The 16,887-nt window shown below is 37.4% G+C and overlaps 1 protein-coding gene across 7 annotated transcripts in view; it reads left to right on the top strand.

Moving 5' to 3' along the window:
* The window catches only part of GPBP1 (GC-rich promoter binding protein 1), an 88,345-nt gene extending 74,336 nt beyond the window's left edge, over positions 1 to 14,009 (top strand). For 6 of the 7 annotated variants that reach the window (XM_010356821.1, XM_010356824.2, XM_010356822.2 and 3 more), the window contains 3 exons: positions 1,118 to 1,305; positions 11,408 to 11,510; positions 12,837 to 13,821. In XM_010356821.1, the coding sequence (XP_010355123.1) occupies positions 1,118 to 1,305; positions 11,408 to 11,510; positions 12,837 to 12,995 (450 nt within the window). In that variant the 3' untranslated portion in view covers positions 12,996 to 13,821. Of the gene's footprint in view, positions 1 to 1,117; positions 1,306 to 11,407; positions 11,511 to 12,836 lie in introns of all 7 variants that reach the window. The other variant, XM_010356823.2, reaches the window with a different exon arrangement.
* The last annotated feature ends 2,878 nt before the right edge of the window (positions 14,010 to 16,887 follow it).

The raw sequence follows: 16,887 nt of genomic DNA, 5'->3' as shown, positions 1-16,887 counted from the left end.
CCTCTCCCCGCCCCTTCCTCCTCCTCTTCCCCCTCCTCTTCTCTCCTCCTCTTCCTCCTCCTCTTCTCTCCTTCTCTTCCCCCTCCTCTTCTCTCCTTCTCTTCCCCCTCCTCTTCTCTCCTTCTCTTCCCCCTTCTCTTCTCTCCTTCCCCCCATCCCTCCTCCCTCCTCCCTTTGTTTGAGATGAAGTCTCTGTCACCCAAGCTGGAGTGCCATGGCATCATCTTGAGCTACTGCAACCTCCATTTCCCAGGTTCAAGCGATTCTTGTTCCTCAGCCTTCCTAGTAGCTGGACTATAGGTGTGTGCCACACACCTGGCTAATTTTTGTATTTTTTGTACGTCTGGCTAATTTTTTCATTTTTTGTAGAGACGCAGTTTCACCATGTTGGCCAGACTGGTCTTGAACTCCTGACTTCGGGTGATCCGCCTGCCTTGGCCTCCCAAAGTGTTGGGATTACAGGCGTGGGCTACTGTGCCCAGCCATGACTTCATTTCTAAAGTAGACTTACTTCATTCTGCAGTTCCTGTGGAAAAATACATTTAAAAAGCGTTCTTGTTTATATCTGCTTTCTTGTGCTTCTCCCATCTTGCCTGACTTCATGCTTTTAGTTTTACCTTTGTTGTATAGATAGGAATACTTAGGGTAAGAAAGCTTTGGATATCCATCCTGGCTTAATTTTTCTTTCCTAATTTAATAAGTATTACATTTATGGTGGTTGGTTTTTTTTTGAGATAGTTTTGCTCTTGTCTGGAGTACAATGGCATGATCTCGGCTCACTGCAACCTTCGCCTCCTAGGTTCAAGCGATCCTCCTGCCACAGCCTCCCAAGCAGCTGGGACTACAGGCGTGTATCACCACGCCCAGCTAATTTTTTTTGTATTTTTAGTAGAGACAGGGTTTCACCATTTTGGCTAGGCTGGTCTGGAACTCCTGACCTTAGATGATCCGCCTGCCTTGGCCTTCCAAAGTGCTAGGATTACAGGGGTGAGCCACTGCGCCCGGCCACATTGATGTATTTTCAGTGGAAGCTTAGTTAGGATCTATTAAAAGTTTTTAATAACTATTCTTTAGAACTCAATCTTTTTTTTTTTTTTTTTAACTCTCTGAAAATCAGGATGACGACTCATTTAATTTACATAACAGCAATAGTACTCACCAAGAAAGGGATATAAACCGAAACTTCGATGAAAATGAAATTCCTCAAGAGAATGGCAATGCCTCCGTGATTTCCCAGCAGATCATTCGGTCTTCAACCTTCCCACAAACTGATGTTCTTTCAAGTTCACTTGAGGCAGAACACAGGCTAGTATTTGTTTTTACTTTTTCCTCAGCATTTTCTGTATTCAAGATTTCAATACTATAGAGTTTTTGTGTGATTTAACAGGTTTGAGATATAACTAATGCCATAAATTTCACCCATTATGATATACAGATGATTTTTAATATATTCAAAGTAGCCCTTTGTTCATTTGCATTTACTTTTCATTTGCACTCTGTCCTAGGCAGCTACTATTCTTTCTATAGATTTGCCTTGTGTAGGTATTTTATATAAGTGGAATAATATAATATGTCATTTTTGATGTCTAACTTCTTTCACTAAGTATAATATTTTCAAGGTTTATTTGCATTGTAAGCACGTCAGTACTTTATTCCTTTTTTAGTGCTGAATAGTACACTATATGACTATACTGCTTTTTTGTTCATCAGTTGATGAATATTAGTTGTTTCTACCTCTTTTTTTTTTTTTTTTTTTAAACGGTAGGCTCTAGTCCAGTCTACTTTTTGACTTGTTTTGGATAATGCTGCTGTGAACATTCATATATAAGTTATTGTGTGGATATGTTTTTATTTCTGTTGGGTAGATACCTAGGAGTTGAATTGCTGGGACATATGATAGCTCTGTGTTTCACATTTTTAGAAACTGTCAAACTATTTTACAAAATGATTATGTCATTTTACTTCCTCATCAGCAATATAGAAGGTTCTAGTTTCTCCACATTCTTACCAACACTTGGTACCATCTATCTTTGATTACAGTCATTCTAGTGTGTTTGAAGTATGATTTCTTTTTGTGGTATGATTTCTTACTAACACTTGGTACCATCTCTCTTTGATTAAGTCATTCTAGCGGGTGTGAAGTATGATTTCCCTAATGACTAATAGTGTTGAGTATCTTTTTATGTGCTTATTGGCCGTTTATCCTCTTTGGAGAGAAATAACTGTATAAATACTTTGCTCATTTAAAAATTACATTTTCTTACTAAGTTGTAAGAGTTCTTTATATATTTGTGTATAAGTCTCTTGTGTATGATTGGCAGATAATTTCTCCTGTGAGTTTTTTCATTCTCTCACTATACAGCCACCTCCCACCCACCTCTGCCCCGCCCCACCCCCACCCCACAGGCACCTTTTGAGATGAGGTCTTTCTGTGTTGCCCAGACTGGTCTCAAGTGATCCTACTGAGTAGCTGGGATTACAGGCTTGCACCACCACGCACGGCGTCAGTGGTACCTATTTAAGGGCAGAAAGGTTTAATTTTGATGAAGTCTAGTTCATTTTTTTCCTCTCGTGGTTTATGCAGGTTTTCTGGATGATGTGAGGTAGGAGTCCAAATTCATCCTTTCCCACATGGATAGCGAATTGTCCCAATATGTGATTTATTTTTTGAGACAGTGTCTCACACTGTCACCCAGGCTAGAGTGCAGTGGTGCGATACTAGCTCACTGTAACCTCTGTCTCCCAGGCTCAAGTGATCCCACTACTTCAGCCTACCAAGTAGCTGGGACCACAGGTGTGCACCACCATACCCAGCTAATTTTTGTGTTTTTTGTAGAGATGAAGGTTTACTATGTTGCATAGGCTAGTCTCAAACTCCTGAGCTGAAGTGATTCTCCTGCCTCGCCCTCCCAAAGTGCTAAGAATACAGGCATGAGCCACAGTGCCAGGCCTGTAATTTAGTTTTTATTGTAAACCTTTTTTTTTTTTTGGACAGGTCTCGCTTTGTCGCCCAGGCTGGAGTGCAGTGGCGCGATCTTGGCTCACTGCCACCTCACCTCCTGGGTTCCAGAGATTCTTGTGCTTCAGCCTCCTCAGTAGTTGAGAATACAGGCACATGCCACCACACCTGGCTAATTTTTGTCTTTTAGTGGAAATGGGGTTTCACCATGTTGGCCAGGCTGGTCTCGAATTCCTAACCTCAAGTGATCCACCTGCCTCAGCCTCCCAAAGTATTAGGATTACAGGTGTGAGCCACTGCTCCGAGCCTGTTGTAAACTTTTAACAGCACTTTTTGCTTCCATCAGTATAGTCTTAAGCATTTTAAAAAATAGTAACCTCTTAAGTGGTTTAGTCTTAGAATTGAAGTCTTTATATCTAGAATTTACTTTTGTTTTTTGTAGTTAAAAGCAGGTGTTTTTGCAGAAATGACACACCCTTACTATATTCCTTAAATAACGACATGGTTCAGCATAACTAAAGGATTTAAAAACTACGAAAGCAAAGAAGGTTAATAGTTTATACCCTTAGATGATCATATTATTATTCTGTAATTGCTTTGTATAAACTGAATTTTTTTTTTTTTTTTAAACTTAAAAATACCTTCTAAGACAAGCTTGGGGCTAAGTTACATTTATTAACAGCCCAGTTGATTGACTTTACTTTTTCCCAGTTTCTTCTAGAACCTCATTTAATTCTAAGACAGTGGAAAACTGGGTTATATCTCCTCTTGAATAACTTTTGTAGAATTTATTTATAATTTCAACTTGTATTTCAATTAAGAACATAAGCTACATGAGGCTAAACATTTTGTCCATTTTGTTCACTATTGTATCTAGCACCTAGAATGGTGCTTGGCACATTACTTTGCTTGAATTTGTCAAATGAGTGAGTGAAGTAAATATTGCAGTATTTTTCTATCTGTTTTGTAAATCTGTACTTATTTTGAGGAATACTTTAATTTTTTTATTTCTAACTTTTTCAGATGTTTAATAGTTTAGTTTATATTTCTCCTGCCAAAGGTTATACCCGCCCCCTTAAAAGAAGAAAAACATAGAGATGAGCTCTCACTATGTCAGTGTGTTTCCCAGGCTTTTCTTAAAGTCCTGGACTCAAGTGATACTCCTGCCTTGGCCTCCCAGAGTGCTGGGAGTAGAGCTGTGAGCCACCACACCTGGCTGGATTGTCTTTTGTTCTTTTCTTTCTTTTTTTTGAGGCAGGGTCTTATTCTGTTGTCCAGCCTGGAGTGTAGTGGCACAGTGACGGTTCACTGATACCACTCCGGTGATGCTCCTGCCTCAGCCACAGGTGCATACCACTGTGCCTGGTTAACTTTTGTGTTTTTTTGTAGAGATGGGGTTTTGTCATGTTGCCCAGGCTGGTCTCAAACTCTTGGGCTCAAGCGATCCTCCTGCCTTGGCCTCCCGAAGTGCTGGGATTACAGCCACCATGCCCAGCCTTGCCCGACGCCTCCCGCTTTTTTTTCCCGTAGATTGCTCCTTCAGAATAAATCTTTATCTTTCTGTCTTTAATCATACATTATTATTTTATCTTCGTGATTATTTTTGTTTCTCTGCTCCAAATCATGTCCTGTTTCGCTTCTTAAATGTGGCTGTAACTATTGTATGTGAGTGTGTAGGCATTTAATTTTGTAGGCTGGGCATGGTGGCTAATGCCTGTAATCCCAGCCCTTTGAAAGGCCAAGGTGAGTGGGTCACTTGAGGTCAGGAATGGAAGACCAGCTTGGCCGACATGTTGAAACCCTGTCTCTACTGAAAATACAAAAATTAGCCGGGCATGGTGGTGCCCGCCTGTAATCCCAGCTATTTGGATGGCTGAGGCGTGAGAATCACTTGAGTCCAGGAGGCAGAGGTTGCAGTGAGCCAAGATCGTGCCACGGCACTCCAGCCTAGGCGACAGAGCGAGACTGTCAAAAAAGAAAAAAACACACACACACACACACACAAAAACCCAGTAATTTTTGTATTTGTAAATAATTTATTGGGCTGACAATTGCATTTGAGAATTAATTTAGCTAGATTAATTTATAACTAACTTAGCCAGATAATATCTTTAAATTCACCTGTTTAGACAAAATATAATTTATTGTACGTTTAATGTGAATGGATGAATAAGTCACCACACTCTTTTTATTGCCTCCCGAATTGTGGAATTTCACGCTATATGGTTTACGACTTGTGACTGATAGGCTTGAGTGTTGGCTGAAATGTCAAATATAGAAAAAATTTAGGAAATAGGAATTCTTTTTAAAAAAGATAAACATAAATAGATATTTCAGGATTTTTTTCCATCATTCTAATGAATCACCTTGTTTTTCCCCTCCTGCCATTTGAAGCCACTATTCTATAGTATGGATATAAATTGTGAAACTATTTTCCTGTGATCCAGATTTATGTGTGTTCACATCTCCTCTCTTTTGTCTCCCCTTCTCTTTCCCTTTCTCTACCTTTTCCTCTCCTCCCTCCTTCCTCTCTTCTTTCCTCTTCCCCCCCTTATTCCAAATAATGCTGTTATCAGCATCCTTGTATTTATATTCTTAAATATTTGTTTAAATGTGTAGGTACTAGGAGTGAATTTGATTGGTTAGATGGCAAACATATTTAAAATAATCAGCTACTGCCATGTTATCCCAAAACATTCTGGTAATTTACACTCTCACCAATAATGATTGAAATATTTCTAGTCACGCAATTGGTAGAAACGGAAAAGGCCTGTGTGTAGAAAGGAGAATAATGACACAAACATATCAGATATTCTAATGATTGTAAAAGATGAGTTACTTCTTAAGGAGATAGAGCATAGGCAGTAAAAGAATACAGATAAAAGATTTTTTAACTCACAGAATCTATTCATTAAGGCCATAGTGAGAAAGTTGTCACCTAATATCTTGTCTTCCGATTTCCCTTCAGTCCTTTAGTAGCAAAAAAAAAAGTTGGCCCATACCTTTAGAAAGTATTTCCCATAACCCCTAATAGACATATTGAATGTTTTAACTATTTTATTTTTTAATCTGCAGAGCAGATATTTAGTGCAGGAAGCATTTTGGTGGCTTCTGGTTCCATTTAGGAAGACTTACGGAAGAGAGACTTTCGTTTCATAACTTGACAGAATTTGGTTCTCTGTGACTACTAACAGGAGAAAACGGAGAGGATGAGATTTAGAAACTAAGGCAAATCAAGATGAAAACATTTGGCCAGGGACAGGGACTCACGCCTATAATCCCAGCACTTTGGGAGACTGAGGCAGGTGGGTCACTTGAGGCCAGGAATTTGAGACTAGCCTGGCCAACATGGCGAAACCCCATCTCTACTAAAAATACAAAAATTAGCCAGGCGTTGTGGCGTGTGCCTATATTCTCAACTGCTGAGGAGGCTGAAGCACAAGAATCTCTGGAACCCAGGAGGTGAGGTGGCAGTGAGTTGAGATCGTACCACTGCACTCTAGCCTGGATGACAGAGCAAGACTCTATCTCAAAAAATAAAAAATAAAAAAGACAAAAACATCCTAAATTGGAGTAAGCTGTAGAGGGAGGGAAAGGAAAAAACCCCATACTGCATGAAAAGGTATCAGTGAATGATTGGATGATTACTACTTGAATGATTAGTATATATGTTTTAATTTTTTTTGAGACTTTATAGATTACATTGTTTTTGTCTTCTTAAAACAATGGATACTTTTCTTTTATATTTAGGTTACTGTAAAAGTTTTAACCAAGTTTTTTTCCCCTAAACCATATAGTTTAAACTATAAAAAGAATCAGTTTTGCATAGGAATACCATTTTCTAGTGTGGACATGAAGGTGAAGGGGGCAAACAATAAGAACATTTTGTTATTTGCAAAGAATATGATAAAATTGTGGATTCAAGATATCAGATTTGGTAGCAGCTAGTTGGAATGGAGGGATAGTTTTATAGAAATGTTGCACATGCCGAAAAAGATCCTAAGACAGAAAAGGGAGGAAGAGTAAAGGTGCTAGTTGATATGGAACTGTTTCTATTTAAATTTCTTAGCTTCAGTTTTCTTGACTGTTTAAGTAGAATATGTGTTTGTAAATTTTTCAAAGACATATATCAATACCTTTTTGCCCATTCTAAGCTAAGAGAGTTAATGGCTTTCAGATTTTAGGGTTATTTTTTCCTGTCAAAGTGGAATGATACTTCTTTTCCATTGCTTCATATTTTCTGTAAACTTTGTGACTTCTTAAGTTTTATACATATAAATACTCATATTAGTTGAATTTAATAATCACGGGGCAGCAATAGTTTTGTATGTGTTTTTTTTTTTTTTGAGATGGAGTTTCACTCTTGTCACACAGGCTGGAGTACAGTGGCACGACCTCTGCTCACTGCAGCCTCCACCTCCCGGGTTCAAGTGATTCTCCTGCCTCGGCGTCCCAGAATAGCTGGGATTACAGGCACCCGCCACAACGCCGGGCTAATTTTTTGTTTTTTTAGTAGAGACGGGGTTTCACCATGTTGGCCAGGCTGGTCTCAAACTCCTGACTCAGGTGATCCACTGCCTTGGCCTCCCAAAGTGCTGGGATTACAGGTGTGAGCCACTGCGCCTGGCCAGTGATAGGTTTTTTAATAATACTTTTCAAATATTAAAATAAGAAATATTAAATACTCAGGCACGTAGATCATTCTTAGTTTTATTGTCAAGTTTTAGCAACTTTATCAGAGTATTGAGGGTAGCCTCAACATCAAAGGGATACAGTTGTCAACTTGTTTAAGCATGCACCAAATGAATTAGTGAAAGTAAATGCCAAAGAAATTCAGAGGGTTTGGGGATAGAGATCATTATAACTTGGGTACCAGTCAAAGGTTTCTTTTTCTTTTCCTTTCCTTTTCCTTTCCTTTCCTTTCTTTTTAAAATAGTTATTTGTATAAAAATTTATTTTTTTGAGACATGGTCTCACTATATCCCAGGCTGGTCTTGAACTCCTAGCTGGCCTCTTGAATTAATGGGATTACAGGCATGAACCATCACGCCTGGCCCTAGTCAGGAAGTTTTAATTGGGACCTAAATTAAATCTTGAAAGGGTTAGACATAAATAAGGGCAAGCGTGCTAGATAGTAGTTTGGAAAAAGAAGGGATGTAAAGACATGGTTAGAATGGTGTATATACCTAGTTTGTTTTAAGGGTGTTCAGTGGAATATTTTGACAGGAATGGGAAATTTACTCACTGAAGTTAACGATCATATTGAAAAGGCAGGACTTTAGCGATGTCTTATACTTGGTTTGTGATAAAGTAGGAACTGTGACCCAGGTCTTCTAACTTCTAATCCTAGATTTCCTCTACTGAGGAATTTGAATTTGTGGCTATGACACAAACACAGTTAAGGAGTTTGTTCTTTAGAAAGTGAGAAACCACCGAAAATATTTATCAGAGATGGTAATTATGAAACTGGTATCAGGATGATGTGGCATTAGTTTGAAGGAGAGTGGGAAGGAATAATTTAAATTTCTTTAAAAAGCAAAGTACAGATGAGGGTTACGGTAATACAGTCAGTCGTGCTTTGCTTAATGACAGGGATATATTCTGAGAAATGTGTCGTTAGGTGATTTTGTCATGGCGTGAAACTCAGAGTGTACTTACACAAACTAGATGGTATAACCTGCTACCTACCTACGCTGTATGGTATAGACTCTTATTTCTAGGCTAGAAACCTGTATAGCATATTACTGTACTGAATATTGTACAGTATTTGTAATTATAATACAGTGGTATGTATTTGTATATCTAAGCATATCTAAACATATACAAAGGTACAGTAAGAAAATGGTATTACAGTCTCATGGGATTATGCATCATATGTGCAGTTATCTGACCAAAATATAGTTATGTGGCATATGTTTGTATGTTTATGGGGGAAAGGGAAACACAGATTGTTCTTATTTTTTCTTATTATTTTTTGTAGAAATGGGGTCTCACTTTGTTGCCGAGCCTGGTCTTACTCCTGGGCTCAAGTGATCCTCCCACCTCGGTCTCTCAAAGTGCTGGAATTACAGGCATGAGCTACCATGCCCGGCTAGATTATTTTGAAAGCTATTTCAAGAACAGTTAAAAGCTACAGCCTCTGGTGGAGAAGTAGAAATACTTGCCTTCTGTTATATTCTCTTTCATAATGTTGATAGTTTTTTCCACCTGCATTATTGCTTAGTTACGATTCAGTTTTTAAAAGTAAAACAGGTAAAAGTTTGGATCCAGCAAAAGCAGTTAGATTGTTTTGCTAGTCTAGATTTAATAGCTTCTGTATTAGGTGACATTGAATGGTAAAAGTGAGTGGAAATGCTATTTCAAAAGGAGGCCATCCAAATTAAAGAGTAAAGACAGTGCATTGGAAGAAGTCGTGGCTAAAAGGAATGAAAGAAGAAATGATTAATGCTGATTGTGACGTTTTTGTTCAAAAGCAACAAGGTGCTGTGCAATACATACTCATTTGGGAGACAGAAAACCAAAATTCTATTTGTCTTTGCCATCAAGTAAGCAAGTTACTTTACTTATGTGATCTTTATTGTTCATCTGCAAAATGTGGATATCATATTACGTTTTATTCAAGGTCTCAGATATTCTGTGAGACTCTTTGAAAAAAGGTCTAAAAGTCTATAAGCAGCTAATGTGTAGCAGGCGCAAGTTAAAGATGAGTAGGTGTAAATAAGAGGGGACTTAAAAGTTTGTGGAACAATGTAATTAAATGATAAAAACTGTTAACTCTGCTTTTCAACATAAATACATCAAGTTCAAGAGCCTTTTGTAAGCAGTGATACCAGTCATTTTAGACCATCCCTGAAGAATTGAGGGCCCTGGCAGTTTAACCGTGTCAGTGCTGTCTTTTTTACAATAACCGAAGAAAAATGGGCCCCCTCTAAAATTTAAGATTAGGAAATGAGGAAGTCGGAAGGAGCCAAATCAGGACTGAAAGGTGGATGCCTAATGATTTCCCATTGAAACTTTGCAAAAGTGCCCTTGTTTGATGAGAGGAATGAGCAGGAGTATTGTTGTGTTTAAGGACTCTCTGGTGAAGCTTTCCCAGACATTTTTCCGCTAAAGCTTTAGGTTTCCTTCTCAAAACACTCATAATAAGCAGTTGTTACTGTTCTTTATCCCTTCCAAACAACTGTTGCCGTGACCTTTGCTCTTGACTGGTCCTCTTTTGCTTTGAGCGGATCACTTCCACTTATTGGTAGCTAGTGCTTTGATTGTGATTTGTCTTCTGGATCATACTGGTAAAGCCATGTGCACTTCTTTGAAGAAATGCTTCAGAATCTTGATCCCACTTACTTAAACTTTCCATTGAAAGCTCTGTTTTTGTCTGCAGATGATCTGGGCACACATTGAGTGGAAAGTTTATTCAACTTTATTTTTCATACAGAATTAAGTAAGCTGAACCAAGTGAGATGTCTGTGATGTTGGCTGTTTCTGTTGTTAATCATCAGTCCTCTTCAGTTAGGGCACTAACAGGATTAATTTTTTCCTTGTCAATTGATGGGGATGGTCTGCTGCTGCTTCTGTGAGGGCTTCATCTTCAGAATCACCTCATCTCTTCTTAAAATGAGTTATCTATTTGAAATTGCTGGTTTCCATTGGGTATTGTCCCCATAAACTTTTCGTAAAGCATCAGTGATTTCATTATTCTTCCACCCAAGTTTCACCATAAATTTGGTATTTGTTTTTGCTTCAATTTTAGCAGAATTCATGTTGATCTGATAGGGGCTTTTCCCAAACTGATGTCTTACCCTTTGTGGCGCCTTAAACAAGATTCTGTTGAAACATGTTATCACAAGTTAGCACAAGTTGTTTTTGGTGCAGAGTTTTTTTTCTTGAAATTCTTGCATAGTTTTTCCATGATACACATTTTTTTATGAACTTTTTGAAGACTCCTTGTAGGAATAACAGAGGTACTTAGGGGTTTCATTTTGTAAAAACCCTTTCATATCAATACAAGATATGTGGCCATATAAGAAACAAGCTTGGAGATTTCCCAATCAAATTCTGTAGCTATTGCTACAGTGTTTATGATTGCCCAAGTAGAAAACCTAATGAGTAGTCAGAAATATGGTGGTACTGAAGAAAAAGAGGAGTGGTATTGCTGTTACTTTTAGTATAAGAATTTAGCAGATTTGCTTCACGTCTGTTAAAAGTTTCCAGCCTGAAGAGCCTTTGACACCAAAGATGAAGCAGTCAAGGAGTTCATTCTAATTTTAATATCAGTTTATTAATCTTAACTGTTTATTCATTTTCAGAAAGATATTCAAAAATCCTTTTGATGTGTCTTGGGGTCTTTGTATAATGGATCCTAGATCATGTTTTCTTATACCTAATATAAATGAAACTGCCCTGCACAGGGTAAGCTTTAAATTAAACTTCCTTTCCTCTCCTTTTCAGATTGTTAAAGGAAATGGGCTGGCAGGAAGACAGTGAAAATGATGAAACATGTGCTCCCTTAACTGAGGATGAAATGAGAGAATTCCAAGTTATTAGTGAACAGGTGAGAAAACCTGAATCATACAACTTCACTTTTAAATTGCCCTTATTTAGAACAATATAATTATATGCAAGCATGGAGTGGGGGAGATTTTAAGTTTTATTTAGGAATTTATCACAATAGGTCAGAATTGCTTTTAAAACAAACAAAGGAGAGGGAGACAGGCTTCTGCTGTGTTGTCCAGCTGGCCTCTAGAACTCCTGGGTTCCAAGTGGTCCTCCAACCTTCACCTCTGGAGTAACTGGGACTACAGGCAGGAACCACTGCACCTGGTTGAATTGACTTTGTAGAAATCTGCAATAGTGGCTTCTTTAAACTATTGGGTGTGCAACAGTTAGGAATTAGTGTAAGTGATATCTGTGATTAGTCATTTTCCGGACCTTTTTTGTTTTGTTTTGTTTTTTTTTGACTTTTTTGGAGAGGAGCAAGAGTGATAAGAAGTAGAGAGTGTTAGTAGCTTCCTAAGTAACTTCACTTTTTATCCTTTTCTTGCACAAGAGTATTTCATATTCTAAAACATCTTGCTTAATGTCTCCCTAGTTAGTTACCTTTCTGAAAGAGTATTAGGGAATTTTTGTTAGAGCATCGGAAAGTTGAGATGCTTTTTTCAAATCCATTATTTGTTTATTTAAAGAGTTGGGGTCTCACTCTGTCATCCAGACTGGAGTGCAGTGGCCAGTTACAGTTCACTGCATCCCCAAATTTCTGGGCTCAAGCAATACTCTTGTCTCAGCTTCCTGAGCAGCTGGGACTACTGGCTTGTGCCGCTACACTGGGCTTATTTTCTGTCTTTAAATTGTTTCTAATTTGGGCCAACTATCTTTTTTCTTCTTTGATGATCTTTTGACCCAATTCTTATTTATTACCAACTAACCTTTTAGTTATGATTTCTCATTTTCAGAAATAGAGAACTATATTTTTTCTGTCTTCATCTCTGGTTAAGCAAGAGATGATCTTGTAACTTTATATACCTCATTCTACTTTACAAACTATGAACAAAGCAGATTGTGGGGGTGTGTATTAATTTAGGTTAGAATAATAAAAATAACAGATATAGCTTAATAGTTTCTGATTATATTCTGGGAAGTCCCTGAAGGTATTTATCACAGTTGTCACTTGAGGCAGTAAAAATGTGGAAAAGTTTAGTACCTTAATCAATGTGACAATTATTACTCACATCTACTTTGTCTGGATCCAGGATTTTTTCAGACATATCATTACTTGTGGAGTTTTGAGGATGGGATACAATTTTATTATATTCATGCTTATATTTATTACAGTAGGTTTGTAACTCTTGAGGGATAATTTATTTTGCCTTTAACATTTTAGTTACAGAAGAATGGTCTGAGAAAAAATGGTATTTTGAAAAACGGCCTGATCTGTGACTTCAAGTTTGGACCTTGGAAGAACAGCACTTTCAAACCCACAACTGAGAATGATGACACAGAGACAAGTAGCAGTGACACATCAGATGACGACGATGTGTGAAGGATTTCCTGACAGCTTTAGAAATCTTAGTGTGATACATCTCTCATACAGTTTGGGGTGAATTGTAAAAATGAAGAACTATAATTTATGTAGTGAAATACCCCATTTAGAAGAGGATTTTTTGGGGGACTTCAATACGAAGAAAACCAAGAATGTTTTGTTGGGCTGTGTTGAACATTATTTCTTTGTAAATGAATGTTGTAGGAATGAGGACTTGGGTTGGTCCAACATTGACTTTCTTCATCACTGCAACATTTCTCTGACTAGCAATGTGACGATGTAACAAATGAGATTTTCTCATTTAATAATAAAAAATTGTGTAATGTTTTGCAAAGCTTCTGTCTTAAAATGTCCAGGTCTTAAGAAAAAAGGCAGCTTACACTGTTTTGCTTGCAGAGTCATATCTTTTTCGTACAATGGAAATCCTTAAGTCCACTTTGTGCGGTCCCCCTCTCCTCCCCCCAAAAAACAAACAAAAAAACCAAAAAGGAAAATGTAGCATGTTGGCTAAAACTGGAGCAAAGTGCACTAAAACAATTTCCTGAACTCAGCTGTTGTACTATTCACCTTTTAAAACATATATTGCTCTTTAGCCATTTGTAGTGCAGTAAATGTTACAGGAAAAGACTTGCCACATTTTCTTCCAAATTTTAAGAGATGATTTTCAAAAGCTTTATTGGGGTATGTTGTTAGACCAGGGTTTTCAGAGTTGATGGAAAAGAGTCTTGTGGGAAAACTTATTTTGATAAATTATTACACACGCAGAAAAACTGATCACACTGACTGGATCTGTCCACAACATGGAAAATAAACTGGATTTTCAGAATATTGTTGTTTTCTGTAGTGTTCAAGGTATTGTTTCTAAACATAAACATACTCTAAACATGCTTTATCCACTTGTTAAAGTCAGACTTAAAAGTAATACCTTACTAAAGATGATGATTATTACTTTCTGAGGTGAGAAAAGGAAAGCTAAGCCTTTTCATTATCAAATACACAAGCTTATTAAATGAATGACTGTTAACTACTTTATTTTCATTTGCACATTAACTTTGGAATTGTTTCTGTTTTGCTGCTGACTGAAAGTATTTTGGCTCTGTATATTTGTATTTTGATTTTTCTGGTTTTGTTTACCCCCATTTCCTTTTAGCTCCCCCTCATGTTTAAATATATTCTAATTGTAAAGAGCATAATCTTACAGCAAAAATATTTGGGGTTTTATGTCAGATCTATTCCTAAGTGTTTGTTGTTTTTTAAAACGGTATTTTCTCAGATGGCTGCAGTATTTTGCTATTTCTACATAAATACTCTACCCGGACTCCCCAGCTTTCACCAGAAACTGTATTTTTTTTGTTCCCACTGAGACTGTTGGTGACGGGGAAATTAAAAACAACACACTAGCACACTCCCACAAAACTTGAGGAAGTTAGAATGGTAATAAAATATTAAATAGACCTTATACTTAAAATCAGGTTTTACTATATGATTTGTCACAATTCAATCTAATCAGCTAAAGTTAAATGTAGTTAGAATTAGCCACAGGAGAATGTAAAGCATGCTTTGACAAAGCTATCGGTATCACATATTGATGTCTTTGAGACTCTTAGATTGTACTATTTGCTTAATAGATCAATGAAATCTGTCAGATACTACCTGTATTTTCAAAAACAAGCTAGAAGGAACCTGAGGAACATGGTTTACATTTGAGATCTACCTTACTGTGTTTTCTACTTTCAGAAAAGATTCTGTAATTTTGGTTTTTTGGCATCTGTCTTATACTCAGACAATTTTTTCTGCCTTAATTCCCATTTACCAGCAGTTAACTCATGTTTATTGTGCTTTAATGCATTGTGATATGGAATGTGTTTAGTAATTTACTCTTTATAAAAATGGTAAAGTACAGTGGTATGGTTATTGTATGCATTAAGTTAATGACATTAATAAGCTTGGTTATGAGGGGTTGGAGCCATACACATAATTTAAGAGAACAGTTAAAGTTTAACATAGTTTTAGCTTGCTGTCTAAATAATGGGCAGCTGGTAAACAGCTTGGACCATATTGTTGTAAAGACAGCCTACAAACACAGAAACTAGTTATAGATCTAAGGTGGAATTGCTGAACTCAGAACTAGGCTATGGAAGTCTGAAAAGCAAATTTGGCCGTTTCAAACTCATTTTTTCTGCAGCTTTTTTATTTTTGTTTTTTAACACTTTATTGAGGTATAAATTGACTTGAACACACAGGTAAAGCATACAGTTTACAGTGTTTTGACATACAACTAAGTGAACATAATCTATTCCCCCGAATTTCTTGGTTCCTTTTAAGTCCTTATCACTACTAATTCTCTTACCCCCTTATTTTGTTATAAAATGTAATTCATGAGCAAAATTCTTAAGGTGATGATTTAAAATAGCATTTCAAAAACTATTTGCTTGATTTTAGTATAAGGATTAGAATATTAATTTCCGCAGATAATTTCTATTGAAATAGTGTGTTAATCTAAAAATCAGATTGACAATAAAATCAGATTTATATAAACAAAATTCAGTATGTTAAAGGATCTGGTTCCCCCCAAAACACTTTGTCCTTTTTTGCTAGTGTTTATGTATACTGTTAAAATGTGGTTATATAAACCTTTTAAGAATCTGTTAAATAACTTGTTTTAACACGTCATCCGTCATCATCCCTAATCTGATATTAGATTCTACATACATGCTCCATAATCATGCAAACTAAGTTGAATATAGATGATGAGGGTAGGCCGGATGCGGTATCTCATACCTGTAATCCCAGGACTTTGGGAGGCCAAGGCCAGCGGATCACCTGAGGACAGGAGACCAGCCTGGCCAATGTGGTGAAACCCTGTCTGTACTTTAAAAAAAAAAAAAAAGTACAAACATTAGCCGGGTGTGGTGGTGTACACATGTAATCCCAGCTACTCTCAGGATCCTGAGGCAGGAGAATCGCTTGAACCCAGGAGTCGGAGGTTGCATTAAGTTGAGATCGTGCCACTGTGCTCCAGCCTGGGCAACAGATTGAGACTATGTCTCAAAAAAAAAGCGAACAAAAAAATGGAATAGATAACTAGGGTAGAAAGGAAGAAAGGATACACACTTGTGAAATATTTCTATAAAGTGAGATTTTTGTTTTGGCTTACACAATAAGGGATGTGTTACTAGGACTTTTAAATGATTATCACTAAGAGTTGGATATTTTAACTTTTAGATATGTTTCCTGAAGTTATAAAAGTGATTTGGCTGTTAGGAGAATGACAGGACATTTCAAGCAATAGAAAAATCCCTGAAAGCCTCCAGATGCTGCAGAGATGCTTCAGATGCTGGTTTTTGTTTGTTTTGTATTTCCTTTCTTTAGGCAGGGCTGAATGCTTGAACTTAGAATGATGGGACTCAGGAGAACTGTGATTGTTTTAATATTTAACTGGGGGGCCGGGCATGGTGGCTCACACCTGTAATCCCAGCACTTTGGGAGGCCAAGGCAGGTGGATCACCTAAGGTCAGGAGTTCAAGACCACCCTGACCAACATGGTGAAACCCCGTCTGACCCAGTCTGTACTAAAAATACAAAAATTAGCTGGGTGTGGTGGTGCATGCCTCTGTTCCCAGCTACTCGGGAGGCTGAGACAGGAGAATTGCTTGAACCTGGGAGGCAGAGGCTGTGAGCCAAGATTGTATCACTGCACTCCAGCCTGGGTGATAGAGCAAGACTCTTCTCTCTCAAAAAAATATATATGTATATGTGTATACATATGCACACACATATACATATTTATACATAGATACATTTATATATATAATTATGGGACACGTGGACCTGAAAAACTTGTAGTTCAGGACTTGAGAATGTGTTGTAATTATCTAGTTTAAGAGGTTTT

This window comes from Rhinopithecus roxellana, chromosome 3, assembly GCF_007565055.1.
Source record: "Rhinopithecus roxellana isolate Shanxi Qingling chromosome 3, ASM756505v1, whole genome shotgun sequence".
In the NCBI taxonomy this organism is placed as follows: domain Eukaryota; kingdom Metazoa; phylum Chordata; class Mammalia; order Primates; family Cercopithecidae; genus Rhinopithecus; species Rhinopithecus roxellana.
Note: the sequence above shows the minus strand (reverse complement) of the source record. Positions and strands in the feature narration are given on the sequence as shown.